The sequence below is a fragment of the Mya arenaria genome, chromosome 2 (assembly GCF_026914265.1).
Source record: "Mya arenaria isolate MELC-2E11 chromosome 2, ASM2691426v1".
In the NCBI taxonomy this organism is placed as follows: Eukaryota; Metazoa; Mollusca; class Bivalvia; order Myida; family Myidae; genus Mya; species Mya arenaria.
This window is the reverse complement of record NC_069123.1, coordinates 64673366-64697290: the sequence shown is the minus strand read 5'-3', so window position 1 is coordinate 64697290 and position 23925 is coordinate 64673366. Positions and strand designations below refer to the sequence as shown.

Sequence of the window (23925 nt, the reverse complement as noted above, 5' to 3'; positions counted from 1 at the left end):
TGTCGTCGTTAGTCTTTCCTTACCGTCGCACCCAATGTTTTGTCGTCGTTAGTCTTTCCTTACCGTCGCACCCAATGTTCTGTCGTCGTTAGTCTTTCCTTACCGTCGCACCCAATGTTTTGTCGTCGTTAGTCTTGTCTTACCGTCGCACCTAATGTTCTGTCGTCGTTAGTCTTTTCTTACCGTCGCACCCAATGTTTTGTCGTCGTTAGTCTTTCCTTACCGTCGTACCCAATGTTTTGTCGTCGTTAGTCTTTCCTTACCGTCGCACCCAATGTTTTGTCGTCGTTAGTCTTTCCTTACCGTCGTACCCAATGTCCTGTCGTCGTTAGTCTTTCCTTACCGTCGCACCCAATGTTTTGTCGTCGTTAGTCTTTCCTTACCGTCGTACCCAATGTTTTGTCGTCGTTAGTCTTTTCTTACCGTCGAACCCAATGTCCTGTCGTCGTTAGTCTGTTCTTACCGTCGCACCTAATGTTCTGTCGTCGTTAGTCTTTTCTTACCGTCGCACCTAATGTCCTGTCGTCGTTAGTCTTGTCTTACCGTCGCACCTAATGTTCTGTCGTCGTTAGTCTTTTCTTACCGTCGCACCCAATGTCCTGTCGTCGTTAGTCTTTTCTTACCGTCGCACCCAATGTTCTGTCGTCGTTAGTCTTTCCTTACCGTCGCACCCAATGTTCTGTCGTCGTTAGTCTTTCCTTACCGTCGTACCCAATGTTCTGTCGTCGTTAGTCTTTCCTTACCGTCGTACCCAATGTCCTGTCGTCGTTAGTCTTTTTTTACCGTCGAACCCAATGTCCTGTCGTCGTTGTTAGTCTTTTCTTACCGTCGAACCCAATGTCCTGTCGTCGTTAGTCTGTTCTTACCGTCGTACCCAATGTTCTGTCGTCGTTGTTAGTCTTTTATTACCGTCGAACCCAATGTCCTGTCGTCGTTAGTCTGTTCTTACCGTCGCACCCAATGTCCTGTCGTCGCTGTTAGTCTTCTCACCGTCGTACCCAATGTTTTGTCGTCGCTGTTAGTCTTCTCACCGTCGTACCCAATAAATGAAAATCAACACCTTCCTCTGTTTATCTTTAATCTGATCTAAACCAAAGGATGAAATCCTTTTCCATCACGACATAAACATGTATACTACGTTCAACAGCACATTAATGAATACAAAACTGAACTAATTTTCCCCTCCCCCTTGTTGAAAAGTCCTATACATGTAGCATAATAGTGGAGTGTGGAAAAGGATGACTGCTACCTGTAATTAATAGACAAGTAAGAGTTATTAGTTATCTCCTCCCCCAGGGACAAGTTTTTAAGGGTACGCCGAAAACTTAAAAGTAAACAAAAAACATCCAACACAAATGAATCATCAATACAAGAAACTAATTAGTCCTAAAGCGCAGTGGTCAAATTAAAAAGCCTCTAGGAGAAAGTCTTTGCCTTTGACATTGTCAACACTAAGCAGTCTTTGTAACACTAAATTAATGTCATATACAGCACAACTCATGTGGATATCATTCATTATTGTCACGGCGGCAAGGTCTCCGGGATGTCAGCAGCTCCTTAGTCCCTGCTTTATTGTAAGGTTGAAGACGGGCAAGGGCACGTGGTACACTGGTCATAGGCCTATCTGGACTAGAGTTTCGGTGGTCCGACTGGTCAAAGCTCAGACGCTTTGGCTCTAAAGTTGATTGGGTAGTCTGCCTTGGAGTAGAAGCCCTGGTTGGCCTTCCTGGTATGCTTTCCGAAGGAGACGCCTTGGTGGGTGTTTCGCTTGAGTTAAGCGGGGTTTGAGAACCTCCTGGTGGTAGTGATGGAGTCAGAGGCATGGAAACCTGTGGTGTTACCCTGGATGGAGGAGGGCAATTGGAAACTTCTTGTTGTGGTCGTTCCACAGCGGGTGTCACCGACAAACCTGGCAAGGGAGTGCCGTGGAAAGGGGTGAACTTTCGAAGGCGTTGTCGGTTCCGGATAGTTACTCGGCCTGTACCATCCACACGGATAACATACTGGTGGTACTGCCTTACCTCTACAACAGTCCCAGTGCGCTCCCACCTCCTTGGATGGTTGCCGACCAAGTTTTGCAGATAAACATGATCTCCCACCTGCAATGGAGGCAATCTGTGCGTGTGTTCATTCCAACGCTCATGATCCCTTGAATGTCTTCGGGCAAGGGCCATCTCTCGATGCGACATCAACTCAGTCCAAGTCTCATGAGGAGAGTATCGACCCATTAGGATTGGGATAGCATCACGGATGGGTCGTCCAAACAGTATTAATGCTGGGGACGATTTTGTATCGGGGTCAACAGAATTTCTGTACATCAGTAAGGCTCTCTGGAACTTATCTACATCAAGGGATCCTGTTGCAGTAACATTGTCCATGAGCATGCGTTTAACTGTTTTAACAGCTAACTCCGCCCTGCAATTAGCATGTGGGTTTGCAACGGACGTAATCCTGTGTCGAACTCCCCAGGCCTTTAAGAACTCCTGTGTCTTTCCAGCTGTGAACTGTGGTCCCCCATCAGAAGTTAACTCTTCAGGTATCCCAAATGTCACAAATGTCTCCCGCAGTCGCTTGATAAGGCCCTCCGCACCTGATTCTGACCTGTGTACCATAGGCCAGTTTGAGTATCTATCGACTATCACCACATAATCCTTGCTGTTATAAGTGAAATAGTCACTGCAGATCATCTGAAATGGGTAGTCTGGAGGTGTTATGTCTGAAGGAGGCTGCATCGGGTTGGACTTGGCCATCTTATGGCAGTGTACGCACTGTTCCCTCACCCTGGCAATATCAATTGAAATGTCTGGCCAATACACAGAGTCCATGGCCCTTGCACGCATTGCGCTGACTCCTTGGTGGGCTGCATGGAGTGCATTAAGTACCGGCTTGCGGAGTACAGGGGGAATAACTATTCTTTGGCCCATGAGAACCACACCGTCCACAACACATAGGCCTGCAGCAAAGCGATGAAAAGGGCGCAAGGGCACTGGTAGCTCCCTGCAGTCCTCTGGAAACCCAGCCTCCAGGATGTTGACAAGGTCAACAAACGTCGGGTCTGATGCTGTGGCCTCTCGTACCATGTCCCAAGTAACAACAGTGATGATCGCATTAAGTGCACTGCTTGCAGCGGCAACTGTATCACTGTCATTTGCCATATCATTATCCTCGGCATGCTGGTATAAGCGTGTCAAGGTGTCACGGTAGAACTCTGTTGTATTACTGAGAGTATCAGTTTCCGGTGCTTCGCCTGGTAACAGAAGACGATCTGGCTGACCAGCAGGGTGTCTTGAAGCTGCATCTGGACCTAGGTTCCTTTTGCCAGGTACATGAACGATTGAGAATCTATATCCTAGGGTCTTCTCTTTGAGGTTTAGAAGTCTCCTGTTGTCAATGTCGGTGAGCGACCTGTCATTCAGGATCTGGAGAAGGGGTTTGTGATCCGTGGCTACGATGAGGTCTTTGCATCCAAGAACATAATACCGTGTTTGGTGGAGTGCATACACTACAGCCAAGGCCTCACCTTCAATGGGAGCATACCTGCTTTCAGCAGGATGTGTGAACCTACTGCCAACTAGACACAGTTTCCAGCCATCCGGACAGCAGGCAGGAGTCTTGCTTTCACAGTGGCAGTACTTCTGCATCAAGAAGAATCCAATTCCATCTACAGACCAGTCTGTGGCCAGGCATGTCAGGCGAGTGGGATCAAATAGGCGCACACCTTCTTTCATCTCCTGGATGATGACCTCTTTGGAATGGTGAAACAGTTCATCTAGTTCATCCGTCCATTGAAATATTGCAGATGGCTTCAAAAGAGCACGGAATGGCTTCATTTGTCTTGTCATGGCAAAAGCATATGCCCCCTGATTGATTAGTCCAAACCAAGCTCTCGCACCAGTAATGTCAGATGGTGTAGGAAAGTGTCTTATTGCATCCAGAAACTTTGTACTTGGTCGTATGTTCGTTGGTGTGATGGTAAGACCTGCGAAATCAACAGTGTCCTGGGCAAATTGGAACTTCTTCGGATTCAGGGTGATACCATTTCGAGCACACAGGTCAAACCATTCACAAGCCTGGAAGAAAGCTGCTTCAATGGAATTTTCCCACATACATGTATCATCTACACATTTGACCTTGTTTTTGAAGTCTGCAATAATGGCGTCAAACGTTTTGTCGTCACTGTTATTTTTCTCATCGTCGTCCCAATGTCCTGTCGTCGCTGTTATTCTTCTCACCGTCGTACCCAATGTTTTGTCGTCGCTGTTATTTTTCTCATCGTCGTCCCAATGTCCTGTCGTCGCTGTTAGTCTTCTCACCGTCGTACCCAATGTTTTGTCGTCGCTGTTAGTCTTCTCATCGTCGTACCCAATGGTTTGTCGTCGCTGTTATTTTTCTCACCGTCGTCCCAATGTCCTGTCGTCGCTGTTATTCTTCTCACCGTCGTACCCAATGGTTTGTCGTCGCTGTTATTTTTCTCATCGTCGTCCCAATGTCCTGTCGTCGCTGTTATTCTTCTCACCGTCGTACCCAATGTTTTGTCGTCGCTGTTATTTTTCTCATCGTCGTCCCAATGTCCTGTCGTCGCTGTTATTCTTCTCACCGTCGTACCCAATGTTTTGTCGTCGCTGTTAGTCTTCTCATCGTCGTACCCAATGGTTTGTCGTCGCTGTTATTTTTCTCACCGTCGTCCCAATGTCCTGTCGTCGCTGTTATTCTTCTCACCGTCGTACCCAATGGTTTGTCGTCGCTGTTATTCTTCTCATCGTCAGACCCAATGTCCCGTCGTCGCTGTTAGTCTTCTCACCGTCGTCCCAATGTTTTGTCGTCGCTGTTAGTCTTCTCACCGTCGTACCCAATGGTTTGTCGTCGCTGTTATTTTTCTCACCGTCGTCCCAATGTCCTGTCGTCGCTGTTATTCTTCTCACCGTCGTACCCAATGTTTTGTCGTCGCTGTTAGTCTTCTCACCGTCGTACCCATGGTTTTGTCGTCGCTGTTAGTCTTCTCACCGTCGTACCCAATGTTTTGTCGTCGCTGTTAGTCTTCTCACCGTCGTACCCAATGTTTTGTCGTCGCTGTTAGTCTTCTCACCGTCGTACCCAATGGTTTGTCGTCGCTGTTATTTTTCTCACCGTCGTCCCAATGTCCTGTCGTCGCTGTTATTCTTCTCACCGTCGTACCCAATGTTTTGTCGTCGCTGTTAGTCTTCTCACCGTCGTACCCATGGTTTTGTCGTCGCTGTTAGTCTTCTCACCGTCGTACCCAATGTTTTGTCGTCGCTGTTAGTCTTCTCACCGTCGTATCCAATGTCCTGTCGTCGCTGTTATTCTTCTCACCGTCGTACCCAATGTTTTGTCGTCGCTGTTAGTCTTCTCACCGTCGTACCCAATGTTTTGTCGTCGCTGTTAGTCTTCTCACCGCCGTACCCATGGTTTTGTCTTCGTCAAATGTCTACTTACTGTCGTACCCAATGTTCTTTCCTAGTTGTTTGTACACTTACCGTTGTCTCAAATGTTCTGTGGTTATTTTCTTTTACCGTCGTACCCAATGTTCGTTCGTCGTTATTTACCATTGCCACAATTAATCTTCTTACGTTGTACCTCTGATGGACATAATGAAAAAATAACAACAGCAACACTAAGTAGCAACAACACGAGAAGCCAGAGATTATTTGCAATATTGTTTTTGTAAAGTCTCCATACTTCGAGGTCTAAAGGCCTGAGCCATTTTCAATTTTTGATAGTAAACTGTGTATATTTAGCTCACAGCCGCAACGACCTTGACCCTTGATAAACTGACCTCAAAAGCAATAGTGTTCATCTGCAAGTCATGGTCAGACAAATCATACTATCACGTTTTAGATCCCTTAATGCAAAAATATACCATATTGCTTTATATACTAATATTATAAAAAAATGTTTATCATACTTTCACTTCTGTTTTCATCAAATATTTCAGTTGAAAGCTAAATTATATTTATTTGAAGGAAAGGGAGGTAATAAGACAATCATAAAGCCATATATGCTTATTGCGTATTTGGGTTACGTACAGTTCTTTCATTACATTATTGATACTGTTATATGTAACGAATTATCATTGCATTTTCGAGTTTACCCATTTTTTAAAAACAGATTATTTCCAATAAGCAAAACATTCTCTGAAACTTTTTTCTTTGCCTTGATCATTGTGTGGGAACGGACACCGGATATAGCTCAAAAAGTGATCAATCGATAAGCGTTTGGTTTTGACACATGGACAGTTTTCTATCATTTTTTTTTTGTATTTTATGGTGATATATTTAACAAAATCGAAGAGTTTTGAATTACATGATACTGTGCAATATATGACTATGATGGAAATGTGTCTCCTCTTTTGTATAATAGCCCAATTCTCGCCGAAAGTTGCATGATCGCTCACAAATGTTCATTTATGTGGTACGATTTCAAACATAAATCAACAAATTGAAAGTAAGAATAAAAACTGAATCGAGCGATTTCATTGTAATTACATGATCTAGTAATGTGTAAAATATCAATATGATATATTTTGTTGTTACGGAGATATTCATACCTTTTGATGCCCTGGCAGTGAACTGGGGATAGATGAAGCAAATAAATAACTGCACAGGGGATAGCTATTAAGTGGACTGAGGATAGTAACGATGTATTTAGAAAAACGAGACTGTGATAATGATTACGGCTATTTATCTATACGCGAGCTCGAGGGAAATTGTTTGATGTTGTCCATATCGAGGGATGAGAGCAAAAACATGTTGTTGTTCTTTGTATCTGTATGCACTTACAACTGTTTCATTCATATATATTAGTCAACCATGATGTGTTTTTTCACAAGCATCAATATCTAAATATTTGAAATACGCTGGTAATCTGATTTATTGAGAAACACAAAACATATGGCCGTAGAATTTATGTGGTGTTTGCTATTCATACATATAATATTGCTTTGTAAATCAAGTAGGTACGTTTTTGCAAACAGAAAGTCACCAGTAGGGATATTGTGATCAAATTTGGAACACGTAAAGCTTTGTTCTAAGCTTGGGTCGATGTTGGTATTACTTAGAACAGAATAATGGTCTCTGCTCGTTCACTTCAGTGAGAAAGAATGTATTGTGACCAACCCTGATATTTACGCAGCTTACATATATACGTTCATTTAGGAGAGCACAGATCAAACTCATTGTTAACTAAAGTTTGCTCAATAATTTCTTATCAAATTGTACTCTCACTTTTTGCAGATTATTTGAAAGTTCGAAATAGACATATACATGTATAGTGTATATTAACAGTGTTACTTTAAATTTTTGTCCCATTTTACATGTTATCACCAGGACACACATTTCTCAACTTTGAAACTATCCCCAGTAAATAATACGGCTATCCCCAGTACAGTACTGAGAACATTTCTAAGGGCATATTATTAACAGTTTAAAAGTTACATTGCCATTTCTTACAATAAAAATAGTTGAGCTAATTCATGTGAAATCCTTCGATTCAGATTTTTTATTTATTCGATATATTTCCTAAAAATAACAATACTTGTCGAAATTCAGTAAGTTTTGAGGTGATCATCTCAGATTTGAAGAAACCTTTTACGAGATCTGCTAAATAGTAAGCACTCTAAAGTATACCATAGGCCACATTTAGCATTCAGCTATTAGTTCAAACACTTGCTTCATTTGTGGATACGGTGGATATGCGTTTACGCAGCAAGATCTTACCTCTGATAAATTAAAACAACTGCATAATTGTCTGTTTACTTATCACTTTTTGAGCTATATCCGGTGTACCTTCCCACACAATGTTGATGAATCGGGGTATAAAGGTCGTAAACTCGGCTATAAAAACTTAGGCTTAGGTTTGGGGACAAGTTTACCAATTAAATGTGACCAAAGATCTGTAATAACGGTATAAAACATTCGTGTTTTGTATATTGATGTTTATTTTTTTTCTTTTATCAGTTGATACAATTGTTTGTTCATAAAAGTTGTGTTTTTTTATCCAATACTAATGTTACCTGAACCATTTTGATAACGAGACACTCCATTTATACCATTCTGTCTTCCTTGAGGATTGACCAATCTTATCGAAGCTATCATTTAAATTACGTATACTGGTAGTTATCAAGCTACCATGCTGCTTATGTTTTTTTAGCTATATGCAGCTGACATACGTTTTAATCAGACAGAAATAGTACAATGACGTATATTTAATGAATGTTACATTGTGTTGTCTGACGATTACTTTTTAATTAGAAACGAAATGTATTTGTATTCATGTCTGGTATTTTTTATTTAAATTCAAAACTTAAAACTACAAGCATTGTCTTTAAAATTAAACTGTCATTTGGTACATAGGTAAAGATACACCTGTCGTCAGCGATTATAATACATTCACACAAAAGGATGATAGCTGCCACATTGCGTGTTCAATAGAAATGCGCAGTTATAGCTAAAGTAACACTTTTGTGGATTTAAAAATATGTCTAGACTTAACACCATCAACCATTTAGTCTCTTTATTAATGTGAGGGAAAACTATATCTCATCATTACAAGTCGCTAAATCAGTCTGGCCAGGCGTATGTTACATTATTGTCTCTGTCCAATCAAAACCAGCGTATTAAATGGCACAACAATAGGAAGTCTTTCAATATATGCTGCTCCTGGTCTAGACTAAATTCCCAGTTCTCGTAAACATGAACTGGTTTTAGGATATTTTCTGAATTTCTCTTGGGTGAAATATCTGTTTGTGCTGACATTTTTGCATCAGCGGACACAACCAATAACATCGGGCAATGTTCTCGTGCTGGACATTTCAGATTATCTGTTATCTGAAAAAGAAAGTAATGAACTTCAGTTATGTTCCTGGTGTTATCGCTCTCGGAGGCATTTATGACGCAATTTATCACGTGGTATACACACCCTGTATACAGAGTGTGCATACCACGTGATAAATAAGGTCATATATGCTACGTCGGAAGGCAACATTTTCCTCACAATGATACTTAAAATAAGATAACTTCTCATTTTCTACACCATTTTAATTGAAACATCTATGACACAGTCTATGCTTCTTAAAGAGCCTCGCCTTCGTATTATTAACGGAGTTTGATTAGATGATAAGTTTCTTCAATCACCTCGACAAACCAGTTTCCAAAAAATAATGTTTTGACGGTGCTCCAACAGGCAGAGGTTTTGCGAAAAGGTGTGTCGAAGTGTTTTAAGAAACTAAGATCTCATTAAAACTTTAGTAAAAGTCCAAAGGCGGAGCTCTGTAAGCGGCGTAGGCTGCGCTTTGTTTCATTTAAAATGGTGAAAAAATAGTAAAGTTGTCTTTGTTTTCAGTCTTCATTCAAAGCAAAATATTGCCTTCTTGACGCAATTTATCACGTCGTGGTATACACACAGTGTTAACTTATAGTAATTTCAGTTATCAGAATGGTTTGAAAACTTAGCTTACAGCTGATATTAATATGAATAGAGCATGTTTCCTTGGTGAAAAAGCCTTACCAAATGCCGTTAGTATTGAGTTGTCCCTGGTAGAAATCTAGCCCAGTACGAATTTGGTGAGACAGTAAAAATGTCAATAATAGATTCAATATTTCAAACGGTAAGTTTTAAAGACTCGACACTTTAGTGTAAAATATGACAATATTAAAGTATATTTGTCGCGTCTACGAAAGGCAATATTAGTTACATTCTTCTACTTTATATTTGACCCTTTTTGCAATCTTATTTCCAGACTGAGCATGATGGATCTACTTGATCTACTTTTTGACATGGAATCTTCAACTAATTAAGGTGCAGAGGTTATCAAATGGGAAGAAGGGTGTTATGCGGTTGAAAACAGTGCCAAATAGTGCGACATAAAATACCACTTTATTTAAATACATTCATAAATTGCAGCGCTTGAGTGAGTGAATGGAACTGGCAACTTTAGAACAATTCAAGACCTTAAAATATAGTCACAAGAAAACACCACTTTGACCATGGACTCGTCCGTCAACGTCGAAATACATAACCAATTTTCAGACTTCCACGTGCTATGAGTACTCGAATATTTACACTGGAAACTATCAATTTCTGCAATGGAGAGTCAAATTCAGTCAAGTTATCTGCGTTAACAATCAATATCTTATTTAGACAATATTGCGTCAAGAATTGCTTATACAAAATTACTTATATGTGCTCAGATAATACATACTGGTAGATATGGCCCTGATTACTCGAAACTTCTTAAGCTTTATAGACCCAAGTAGCTTATTTAGTTAAGCAATATTTCTGACTTTAACCTGATTTTGATAAATAAAACTTACGTTTTCTTCATTATCAGACAGATATCATCAATTAACAGTTAAAAAAGAAAAAAAAAGCAAATACTTTATAAATTATAGAAGAACAAAAACATTGACCTTAGCTTAATTGTGTTATAACTTAAGTAGTTTTGAGAAATCGACCTCTGGTAAACTAGAAGGAAACATGCGTCATTGTCAAATATGTGATTCTAAATGAGCTAGAGGACGAGCATCACTTTTTGTTAAAAAGAACACAATGATTATGTTCCATCCATCCATCCATCCATCCATCCATCCATCCATCATCCATCCATCCATCCATCTATCTATCTTCTTTATTTTCCTCCATTACTGAAGATATGCAAGTTATGTACAAATTGTTACAAGTGGTGATGCACAATACAGCATAGTTAACACAATGTGTGTATATATGTATATATATTTCTATAAGTGTCAACAACATGACCTGCATGCCCTACGCATTTAATACCTTCCCTAAATGGAAACTTTAACACAGTCGTAAATGAACTTAAATGATCGTTTGAGGAAAACAAGGTTTTCCTCTTCATTTAACATTGGTAAGATAGGAGCACCGAGGAGTCTAGGTAAAAAGAAAGTTCCATCTAGATGCAATAATTATGTCTGCAAGGAATTGCGTCCTAAAACATGATTGTCACATGTAAATGACGTGCGTAATGTCGATGTCTTAACGCAGTCATTTACACTATGTACTAGCACATCTGTCATTGGAAAAGAACATTGATCGCAAAAATTTACTGGAGTTTGACACTGCGGCACCAATGACTTGCAATAGTGGTCATTATATATCTGTATCCGCTGTGAGAACACACTTTGTATACTATACATGGATGGACGTTTGGCTGTAATAGCCTTAAATATTGAAAACTATCATCACAAAGCACACGCGCGTTTCACTCGCTCTCTTCAAACTGGTAAACTAAGGTCTTAACGTGGCTCTTCAAAGTTGATTTGGATGAAAGCTTTTATGGATTAACAATCACGTCGTTAACAGTTGTCTGTAAACCATATTTACATACAATGCAATATATATCAAGTAAAAAACATACATGTGAGTTCCAACTTGTGATAAATATAATAGATACCTACGAATAAACAGATTCCTGCTAATGCAGTGGACATTCAAGCTTAGGAGTTTCTGCAAAAACAGAAGCTTTCTAATTTCAATATCACAACTTAGTTTATGCAAGCCAACTATCGCTTCACATAGATCTAGTCAGTTTCGTAAACCCCAGTATTTTTTTACATTAAAGTGTTGAAACCTTTTGACTAAGTTAGCATTTGTCGTAGACATGTTACACCAAAGCTCACAACCATATAATGCTATTGGTTTGACAATTTTCTTATATAGATCTATTGAGATCAGTGGGTTGATTCGATGGGGACTAACTCCCTGCGCAGCCATGGAATAAAATGAGTGGAATATTTTAAATTATAGTCCTGCCTTATACCAAGATGGATAACGTAGCTTGATTGTTCAATGTACATGTACATTATTTTTCTCAATTATTTTTATTCTTATTATGGTATTACACCTTAATAACTGAATAGGAAGTTGTTGTTTTTATCATGGAAGTTAAAGGTTTTCAACAATGTTTGGCGACCATCTTGAACGTCGTCTTGAAATATTTACACCTCAACTTCCATTCCTTAAATGAAGTGCCTTTCGGCAATTGCTTTTATCAATCGATCAACGCAACATCTTCGGATATGTTCGGATCGCAATTCATCGCATAACAATATACATGAAAACTATTGATCTTGTTATTGTTTGTATTGTGTCAGCAGGTCCCGTAAAATATAAATCAACATTTTAGAAAGTGTTAATTTATTATATTTTAAATGTATTGTTGCCATAAGTGTTTCAATTTTACGTTTAAAACTGATTTCAAGTGGTTTTCCCGCGTTATTGTGACGTCATTTGAAAAAAAAAACGTTTCCGGTTACAGTCGGGTCGTTCTATTTACAGAATGGGTAAGAAAGGATAACTGAAAGGTTTTCTTTAATGAAATGAAGTATTTTTTAAACAATTCGTGAATGAAATAATGTACTATTGGTGTAAATATAAGTAATGAATTGCGGGATTGATGTCATTATCGGGGATATGAACGCAATTGGGCTGGTCAAAGTACGCGTGGAGTCCGAAGGACTCCACACACTTTGACCAGCCCAATTGCGTTCATACCCCGATAATGACATCGACCCCGCAATTCATTCCTTAATTACAGCGTTGTGCAACAGCTTTCACAACTGCAACATGTATTTTCATAAACTACAGACACATGCAAAGAAATGCATTTGTTTACAGACAAATAACGGTAAGTGCAAGAAAGAGTCAGATATTCCTAAGCATTTGCAGCACTACTACTTGTAATTCTGACCTTTCCCAGGCGGTAACCCAGACATGTATATTGTGATAGCAACAATAATGAACGGTGCTTGCATACATATATCGATACTAATATATATTGTCCCAAACTTAAGGCAAGCACCTCACTGTATCACACTTACATGTATGTGTAAAATAAGTGCGGTAAATCTCGTGCCATCATCAAAGACATAATACTATTTTATACACATTTCGTAATATGCACAGATCCATTCTATGATAGTAAATAAGTTGTTTTGCCATATTGTCTAATGGTATATATGCTAACGATTGTTATAATTCACTTTCAGGTATAAGATGCTTGCATATGTTTCGATGGATTATTAATAAAATACATGTACGTATAAAATTAAGGACGCGATTGCCTTGGCTTGAAATGTAGGTTAAATGTTATTAAAATTGAACATTTACAGTATCTACGAATGGATATTTAACACAATACCCACAGAAAAGAATAAAACTGACTAAATTTTCATACAAATGAAAGTGTATGTTTGTGAACTGGTCTTTGTTTGATAATGATAAGAGTTTTATTTTGCAATTCACAATCATTTCATACGTTCATACTGCGATGGGTGGTTACCTTTATTTCACAAACTTCTAAAATCAATATTTTACTGATAACAAAATCCTTACTTCAGTTCAATATTAAACAACGTTCATTTCGCAAGTTTATAAGCATGGCGTCGTCTAAAGAAATGTGCGAGACATGTCTGTTTGATACAAAAAATAACGAAGCGACGTTATTTTGTGTGGATTGCAATGAACCACTTTGTGATGGTTGTGGGGCCGTCCATCGAAAGCAGCGCCTAAGTCGTCACCACAAACTGTTTGACATCGGCAATGCACCACCAACTGAAGTGCTGGCTACACTCAGGGCGCTGACGGCCTGCCCAAACCACCTGGCAGAGGAAGTGGAGTATGTTTGTCGCGAGCACGACCAGTTATGCTGCAGCAAGTGCGCAAACACCGTCCATCGCAAGTGTGACCAGTTAGAAACAATTGCAGACCTTATGGATAAACCGAACGCCAACGACACTAAACCCATCGTTGAACTCGGAAAGTTTAAAGACTTCGCAAAGGAAATGAAAGATCACGAGAGTAAGCATAAAGCAGCAATCGAAGAGTCAGTTACAGAGACTGATACAACACTCCAGCAAACACAGGCAAAACTTAAAGAGGCATTGGAGGGGCTGAACGTCAGGATAAACCATGAAAAGGAAATACAGAAAGATAAACTGAAGAAGCATTCCGAAAAACAGGATTTCGCTATACAGATCTTTGAAAGAAAAGTCGAAGAAGAAAGGAAAAAGATGGAATCGGTTTCAAAACACGGCCAGCCCGTTCATTGCTTTCTGTTAGGCTGGGAAATGAAGAAATCTACCTTGGCCGCACTGAAAAAGGGCGCTTCTGAAATTAAAAAAAGCGCAAGTCAGCATGTGCTTGTTTGCAAACATTCTAAATCTTATGATGGCCTTGAAAGAGAGATTGGCGTGTGTTTAGAGATTGATGCGAACGCACTTCCAGTGTGTCAAGTTAGCATTCCTTACGTGCCCAACACATTATCACAGGATCCGATCCAAATTGGTACAATAGAATTGCGTGTAGCTGAAAAGCATGATTTCCAAAATGACATGTCAAGAAGAGGTAGAGCTAACAGACAATGGAAGAGAATGACACCACAAGCAGACACAATACCCGGGCAGTGTTCCCTTGTATGGATGGATGGACTTTTGATTATTTTGGATGAACGACTGAGTGAAATACGTGTGGTAAACTGGCCCGAAAAGCGCATTTATTGTAATCAAATAGGTAATATAATCCCAGAGTTTTATACCTATAATGCTGCTGAGGAATGTTGCATTTCGGATCTTAATGGAGCAGACTTTGCCTACTGTAATTCGCGATTCAAAAAAGTGTTTGTTATGAACGCAACAGAAACCAATGTAGTCGTTCGAAAGCAAATACAAATGCAGGACACAGTCAATCTGTTATGTAAGGATAAGGACAGTGGGTGCATCGTTGCGCTTTCCAAGCGGCGTTCCACTCTCATGCTTTTGTCCACAGACGGGAAACTGGTAGGCGAGTTACCGGCGGGCCATTCACTAAGTAAATATATAAACAACGCAGGCAGCATGGCATATGCCAACGGAATGGTGTATCTTACATGTACTACCCAAAACCAAGTCGTCGGCTTCAGCATCGACGGCTCTTTAAGGTTCACATACACGCACCAGAATTTACACCGTCCTGGAGCTGCCGTGGTTGGGCCCAATAATACGTTGTTTGTCGCCAGCAGGGGCGGAAACGCCATTCATGTCGTTGATGCAGACGGGAAGCAAGTTAAAAAACTCCTGCATGGAAAGATAGAAGCACCGTGTGCATTGGCATTTGACAATTGCATGGAACACATGGCTGTTTTGCAAGAAAATGACGTCATCAAAATGTTCAAGTTCAAATAGATTGCAAAATATACGATACGTTTACCACATCACCATGTTCTGTAGACAATAGAGTTCTAGTACTGCGTTTTGATCCGGGAAGTTGTATTCGACCTTAGTGTTTTCGGAAGGCGCTAGCCGAGTGAAATTAAAATCTGCAAAAATCAACCGGAGTCTAATTCAACATTTAATTCCGAATCAAAACACAATGCTAATAACCTTCTTTTCTTTTTGGACTCCTAAATGGTGATCTTTTTTTCTTAAATCACATACTAATTATAAACATGACAACTATTTGACATTGAAATCATGACATACAGTTAACTATTTTATCTTTAAATGTTGCATATGCATATTTTAAACAAAATATTCGTAGATGATTTTTAATTTCACAATTATTTTTTTTAGAAGAGGACAATGAATACCTTTATTTTTATAATAGTGTTTGAATAATTATAAGGTCAGCATTTATTAATGCACATAAGTTAATACGTTGAACTATTTGAGATAGAATAGGGTTGATTATATTATACTCTTGATATTCAATTTTATATCCAATTATAAGTTTTTCGAGGCAATTAATCAGTTTATTTATATTACAATGTTTGAAGCTGTCATTTATTTTCGACCAAAAATGAGAAAGATACGAGCAATTAATAAGAAAGTGGTCATAGTCTTCTATACTAGGTTATAGTGATTACAAAGAAGACTTGCTGAGATATTCCAGGGGAATAGGTTTAGATTTGTGGCCATGATGTTATGTAATAGTTTTAACTTGAACTGTTTATCTTTATTTTCTGGAATCATTCTATTTAAATTGAAATATTATGGTCGTCAGTTGATTGGTTTGTTGTAAGTTACCTGCCAGTATTTATGTATAAAGGTTTTGTTTTTTTCAAATACAGCGTTGAAATACATATAATAAATGTTTTTATTGGTAAGATCGTCCAACTTCTTATGAACGTATTTTAAATTTAAGCCCGTTTACAGATTGAGTTGATTTTATGACATGTTTCCACTCGTTTGGGATGGCTTTGCTGATTGTGTTTACCGCTGAAATCCAGTTACATTTCACTTTTAAAGTTTGCACAATTCTTCTCACGTCTATCTAACCAATTTATGAAATTATATCGTTTAAAAACATAAACCCAGAGTCAATCCATTGTCTAAGTAGAAGACATTTATTATTGAATTTTAAATATTTATCTCCCCGTAAACTTGAGCTCGAATTGAATAAAAATCATTATTAATATTGCTTGACCTTGAATCGATTTAAATTCTAACCACGTGTTGATCAAGTATCGGTAGAAAACAGTGAGTTTTATTTTTTGTCCGGATAGAGATTTTAGTGATCATCTGAAATTCATGCAGAAGACGATACAATTTGACCCGAATTGTATGGTGGTATATAACTGCCATAAGATAACCTGTTAACGTTCGCGAATTGTTTAGCATTAACCACGTATTTTTTTGCGATAGTTATCTAGCTATATAAATATCATAAGACTAAAAACAGGCTTTAAAGTGCCCACAACTGCAACATAAGAGTATAACATGTTATGGTTTGCGAATTCCACTTATATAATAAGTAACATAATAACTGGCAAGATGCGTGATAACTATAAATGCAATTTTGGCTTCCAGCAGTAACTGGTTATCTAGTTATGATTTGCGAATTCCACTTAGTAAGTAAGATACTAACTGGTTAACTAGAAAAGTGTTACCAGTTACTTTTATTTTGCGATGCATATTTATGTGGAGTTGTGATGGATATATACTAAATTTATATCAACTGAGTGAATAAAGATAGCTTTACTTGAGCCTGTTAATATTTCTCTATTCTAGTTCTATTTAATATCTGAGCATTTATTTCCTCGCTAGGTAACGTTTTCCACATGACCATGTTTTGTTAACTCGCATGAATTTTTCATGGTTCGGGAGTATGTTAGAGGTCATGATTTGCGGGATGGTTTGAGGTCGTGGCTCCATGCCATATTCGAGGCCATGGTTTGAGGTCTTGTTCGAGATTATTGTCATCTTATTGGATCACACATTGCCGCCTCCCGTCTTCAACAAGTTCTTTAAAGTCTGACAATAAAGTGAGACATTTGGTAATTACGGAGAAAAGGGAGACAAGCCCAAGTGGCCGAACAGTTGACGAAGATCATGATTAAAGGCCCGTAGCAATAACAGTGAACGAAAACCCAACAAAGAAAAACACACAACGTAACTAAACAAGGAAGGTAGACACCAGAGAGAGCTCCTCCGTGAGGGTAAGGCCATATTAAACCGGTTTAATGTTTAATGTCATGTTCCAAGTTCAAAACCTTCCTACCAGTCAAGAAAAAAAACACATTGGTCTAAGCTTAATTTCTTCGATATGTATATATTAACGTCTGTCTGTAGAAGAAAGATCTTATTCATTTTATTTTTAATGCACAAGGCTTAACACTGAATCCATTACGGCATTTACAAAATAAATGGAGCAATGATAAAGAATTGGTCCTGTCTTAAAGCCCACCGTATTATGTGCATCTGCACTTGTTTATTATTTCTCCTACCAAAGTTTATCCATAGTATACTATTGATAAGGAAATGTCCATTAGCTCAGTTTTCTCTTTTTGTTCCAAATGCACGGATATAAAACATGTATTTAAGGGGTTCGCATATTTTATATTGACAACATTGGTTTAAACCTTTGTTATTTGACTTACTTTTATTTCCCTGAATCACACTTACATGTATGTGTAAAATAAGTGCGGTAAATCTCGTACCATCATCAAAGACTTTACACTATTTTATACACATTTCGTAATGTGCACAGATGCATTCTATGATAGTAAATAAGCTGTTTTGCCATATTGTCTAATGGTATATATGCTAGCGATTGTTATAATTCACCTTCAGGTAAAAGATCCTTGCATATGTTTCGATGGACTATAAATAATATATGTACAAAAATAACGAAGCGATTTTCTTGGCTGGAAATGTAGGTTAAATGTTATTAAAATTGAACATTTACAGTATCTACGCATGTACATTCAACAGAATACCCACAGAAAAGAATAAAACTGTCATAATTTTTCATACAAATGAATATATAATTTCCTACGTTTGAGTAAAACGAATTAGAAGGAAATTAATTTCCCTTGTTTATAATGTAATAACCGCCAGGTGACGATAGATAAGCACGAGGAATTCGTGCGAATTTGAATGTAAAGTCATTCAGCTTTGGAGAATCGATCCGTTCACATCGATTCAATTGATTGTTAAATTTTACAAGAAAATGTTTATTGTGAAAGGTTTTCAGTTACTATGCAATTTCATCATATAAATGATAAATATGTTTTTCATTTTCCTTCAAAGAACATAATCATGTAATGTACATTTGTATAACTTGATAAAGTACGTATATATGAATCATAAAATTATATGTTTTCTATACATCTTTGTTAAGGAGCTTATGGGTGATATGGCCCGACATCTAATGGTACGAGACAAATCCTGTAAATCTGGATGACAAACGGGCAGAGGTTTCTGTGTTTTCCCCAGAAGGAGGGTTTTATCTCAGTTTTTCCTCAGCCAGTCGACCACGTTTGTAGGCTCCATTTTTGTCAAGCATGTTGTTAATAAGACATACTTTCCTCATGTTGCAAGTTCATGCTGTATGTGGTAATCGGTTTCCCAAGTGCTTCACTCACTGTGACTTCCAAAATAATACCATTGAAAAGTATTGATTTTGTTGTTTTCTGTAGGAGGCTATAGAATGGTATTCAGGGAACAAGTGTTTGTTTATGAACTGGCCTTTCTTTGATAATGATAAGAGTTCTATTTTGTGCTTTACAATCATTTCATACGTTCATACTTCGATGGGTGGTTACCTTTATTTCACAAACTTCTAAAATCAATATTTTACTGATAACAAAATCCTTACTTCAGTTCAATATTAAACAACGTTCATTTCGCAAGTTTATAAGCATGGCGTCTTCTAAAGAAATGTGCGAGACATGTCTGTTTGATACAAAAAATAACGAAGCGACGTTATTTTGTGTGGATTGCAATGAACCACTTTGTGATGGTTGTGGGGCCGTCCATCGAAAGCAGCGCCTAAGTCGTCACCACAAACTGTTTGACATCGGCAATGCACCACCAACTGAAGTGCTGGCTACACTCAGGGCGCTGACGGCCTGCCCAAACCACCTGGCAGAGGAAGTGGAGTATGTGTGTCGCGAGCACGACCAGTTATGCTGCAGCAAGTGTGCAAACACTGTCCACCGCAAGTGTGACCAGTTAGAAACAATTGCAGACCTTATGGATAAACCGAACGCCAACGATACTAAACCCATTGTTGAACTCGGAAAGTTTAAAGACTTCGCAAAGGAAATGAAAGATCACGAGAGTAAGCATAAAGCAGCAATCGAAGAGTCTGTTACAGAGACTAATACAATACTCCAGCAAACACAGGCAAAACTTAAGGAGGCATTGGAAGGGCTGAACGCCAGGATAAACCGTGAAAAGGAACTACAGAAAGTTAAACTGATAAAGCATTCCGAAAAACAGGACCTCGCTATACAGATCTTTGAAAGAAAAGTCGAAGAAGAAAAAGAAAAGATGGAATCGGTTTCAAAACACGGCCAACCCGTTCATTGCTTTCTGTTAGGCAGGGAAATGAAGAAATCCACCTTGGTCGCACTGAAAAAGAGCGCGTCTGAAATAAAAGAAAGCGCGAGTCAGCATGTGCTTGTTTGCACACATTCTAAATCTTTTGATGACCTTGAAAGACAGATTGGCTTGTGTTTAGAGATGGGTGTGAACGCACTACCGGTGTGTCAAGTCGGCATTCCATACGTGCCCAACACATTATCACAGGATCCAATCCAAATTGGTACGATAGAATTGCGTGCAGCTAAAAAACATGATTCCCAAAATGACGGTTTTAGAAGAGCTAGCGCTATCAGACTACAGAAGAGAATGACTCCACAAGCAGACAAAATACCCGGGCAGTGTTCCCTTGTATGGATATATGGATTTTTGATTTTATTGGATGAACGACTGAGTGAAATACCTGTCGTAACCTGGCCTGAAAAGCGCATTTATTGTAAACAAATAGGTGATATAATCCCAGAGTTTTATACCAATAATGCTACTGAGGAATGTTGCATTTCTGATCTTAATGGAGCAGACTTTACCTACTGTAATTCGCGATTCAAAAAAGTGTTTGTAATGAACGCAACAGAAACCAACGTAGTCGTTCAAAAGCAAATACAAATGCAGGACACAGTCAATCTGCTATGTAAAGATAAGGACAGTGGGTGCATCGTTGCGCTTTCCAAGCGGCGTTCCACTCTCATGCTTTTGTCCACAGACGGGAAACTGGTAGGCGAGTTACCGGCGGGCCATTCACTAAACACATATATAAACGACGCAGGCAGCATGGCATATGCCAACGGAATGGTGTATCTTACATGTACTACCCAAAACCAAGTCGTCTGCTTCAGCATCAACGGCTCTTTAAGGTTCACATACACGCACCAGAATTTACACCGTCCTGGAGCTGCCGTGGTTGGGCCAAATAATACGTTGTTTGTTGCCAGCAGGGGCGGAAACGCCATTCATGTCGTTGATGCAGACGGGAAGCAAGTTAAACAACTCCTGCATGGAAAGATAGAAGCACCGTGTGCATTGGCATTTGACAATCGCATGGAACAAATGGCTGTTTTGCAAGAAAATGATGTCATCAAAATGTTCAAGTTCCAATAGATTGTAAAATATACGATACGTTTACCACATGACCATGTTCTGTAAATAATAGAGTTCTAGTACTGCGTTTTGATCCGGGAAGTTGTATTCGACCTTAGTGTTTTCGGAAGGCGCTAGCCGAGTGAAATTAAAATCTGCAAAAATCAACCGGAGTCAAATTCAACATTTAATTCCGAATCAAAACACAATGCTAATAACCTTCTTTTCTTTTTGGACTCCTAAATGGTGATCTTTTTTTCTTAAATCACATACTAATTATAAACATGACAACTATTTGACATTGAAATCATGACATACAGTTAACTATTTCATCTTTAAATATTGCATATGTATGAGACAACTATTACTAATTTTTAAACAAAATATTCGTAGACGATTTTTAATTTCACAATTATTTTTTTAGAAGAGGACAATGAATACCTTTATTTTTATAATAGTGTTTGAATAATTATAAGGTCAGCATTTATTAATGCACATAAGTTAATACGTTGAACTATTTGAGACAGAATAGGGTTGATTATGTTATACTCTTGATAATCAATTTTATATCCAATTATAAGTTTTTCGAGGCAATTAATCAGTTTATGTATATTACAATGTTTGAAGCTGTCATTTATTTTCGACCAAAAATGAGAAAAATACGAGCAATTTATAAGAAAGTGGTCTTAGTCTTCTATACTAGGTTATAGTGATTACAAAGAAGACTTGCTGAGATATTCCAGGGGAATAGGTTTAGATTTGTGGCCATGATGTTATGTAATAGTTTTAACTTGAACTGTTTATCTTTATTTTTCTGGAATCATTCTATTTAAATTGAAATATTATGGTCGTCAGTTGATTGGTTTGTTGTAAGTTACCTGCCAGTATTTATGTATAAAGGTGGGTTTTTTTCAAATAAAGCTTTGGAATACATATGATAAATGTCTTTATTGGTAAGATCGTCCAACTTCTTATGAACGTATTCTAGATTTAAGCCCGTTTACAGATTGAGTTGATTTTATGACATGTTTCCACTCGTTTGGGATGGCTTTGCTGATTGTGTTTACCGCTGAAATCCAGTTACATTTCACAATTGTTAATAACAAATAACAAATGATGACGTAAATACAAAAAAAGTTTATGCTACTGAGGGTTTTAAGTGTAATATTGGGACAAGGCAGGGAGATTTATATTCTCCAATTTTATTTAATCTTTTTATCAATGATCTATGTCAATATCTTAAAGATAGTTGTAACCAGGGTGTTTTTATCACGGACAATATTCCTGATATACACTGTTTACGGTACGCAGATGATGTGGCAAATTGTGCTGATACTGCCATAAACCTTCAACGACAATTAAACGCTATCTCCAACTTTTGTAATGAATATGGGATGCAGATTAATCTGAAAAAAACTGAAATTATTGTATTTAGAAACGGAGGCCCATTACGCCAGTATGAAAATTGGACACTTAATGGTAACATCGTCAGAATTACATCGATGTACAAATATATGGGTTTATTGTTTACTCCAACATTATCTTGGTCTGCAGCGAAATCCAAATTAGCAGCTCAGGCAAGGAAAGCCATTTTTTCAATTAAAAACTATCAGTTGTCATTTGGTACGTTTAATCATAATGAATTTTTTAAACTTTTTGATACAATGGTCTCCCCGATACTGACATTTGGCTCAGAAATTTGGGGATTCAAGGAATGTAATGAGATTGAAAAAGTACAGCTTTTCTTTTGTAAATATTTTCTCGGAGTTAAGAGTTCTGTAAATAACTGTATGGCTTTAGGTGAATGTGGTAGATTACCAATGTTCACTATTTATGTCTCGAAATGTGTAAAATATTGGTGCAAAGTATTACAAATGCCTGAAAATAGATTCCCTAGAAATTCATATATTATGATAAAAAATCTGGATAGTTTAGGTAGGCGTACTTGGGCAACTTATATAAAAGAAATATTGTTTACATATGGCTTTGGGTATGCTTGGATTGCCCAGGATGTGGGAGATATAAATATATTTATGTGTCATTTTAAAATAAGAATTGCTGATTGTTGTAGACAAACATGGCTTGGTGATGTAAATAATTCCTCACGTTGTGATACTTATAAATGCTTTAAGTCTTTATTGAATGTTGAAAGATACCTTAATATCAGTTTACCGTTTCCTGTACGAAAATCATTGGCAAGATTTAGAACATCTAGTCATAAACTTCATATTGAAATTGGTCGATTTTTTTGTATTGATAGAAATGATCGCTTTTGTACTTATTGTTTATTGGATAAAGACATACTTGTTATTGAAGATGAATATCATGTGTTTTTTAAGTGTTCAAGATTTAATGACATCCGGGAAAATTATTTGTTCTCTTGGTATCGTGGAAATACTGACATTTTTCATTTCTATAATATGATGGCATCGGAAAATGTTACCCATATTAAATCCATTGCTCTTTACATTCATAAACTCGTGGTAGTAACTTGTTAACCAAGAGACACAACTCTTATTTAGTTACATATATGCATTTTGTTATATTTGATTTGCATTGTAACATGTATTATGGGCTGGAGGCCTTTCATTGAATAAACTTTCGTTCGTTATTAAAGTTTGCACAATTCTTCTCACGTCTATCTTACCAATTTATGAAATTATATCGTTTAGAAACATTAACACAGAGTCAATCCATTGTTTAAATAGAAGACATTTATTATTGAATTTTAAATATTTATTTCCCCGTAAACTTGAGTTCGAATTGAATAATAATCATTCTTAATGTTGCTTGACCTTGAATTCGATTTAAATTCTAACAACATGTTGACCAAGTATCGGTAGAAAACAGTGAGTTTTATGTTTTGTCCGGATAGAGATTTTATTGAGCTTCTGAAATTCATATTGAAGACAATACACTTTGACCCGAAATGTATGGTGGCATATTAATTGCCATAAGATAACCTGTTATCGATAAATCCTCAACTTAAATAACGATTGGAGCGTTAGCT

The 23925-nt window shown here is 37.9% G+C and overlaps 2 protein-coding genes across 2 annotated transcripts; both read left to right on the top strand.

The window, feature by feature from the left end:
* Positions 1–13415: 13415 nt before the first annotated feature.
* Positions 13416–15197, top strand: LOC128216662 (uncharacterized). Its single transcript, XM_052923287.1, has one exon. The coding sequence runs from the start codon at positions 13416–13418 to the stop codon at positions 15195–15197; it is 1782 nt and encodes a 593-aa protein (XP_052779247.1).
* A 3957-nt stretch (positions 15198–19154) lies between these two features.
* LOC128216652 (uncharacterized) lies at positions 19155–21812 on the top strand. Its single transcript, XM_052923275.1, has one exon. The coding sequence runs from the start codon at positions 19155–19157 to the stop codon at positions 20934–20936; it is 1782 nt and encodes a 593-aa protein (XP_052779235.1). The 3' UTR covers positions 20937–21812.
* The last annotated feature ends 2113 nt before the right edge of the window (positions 21813–23925 follow it).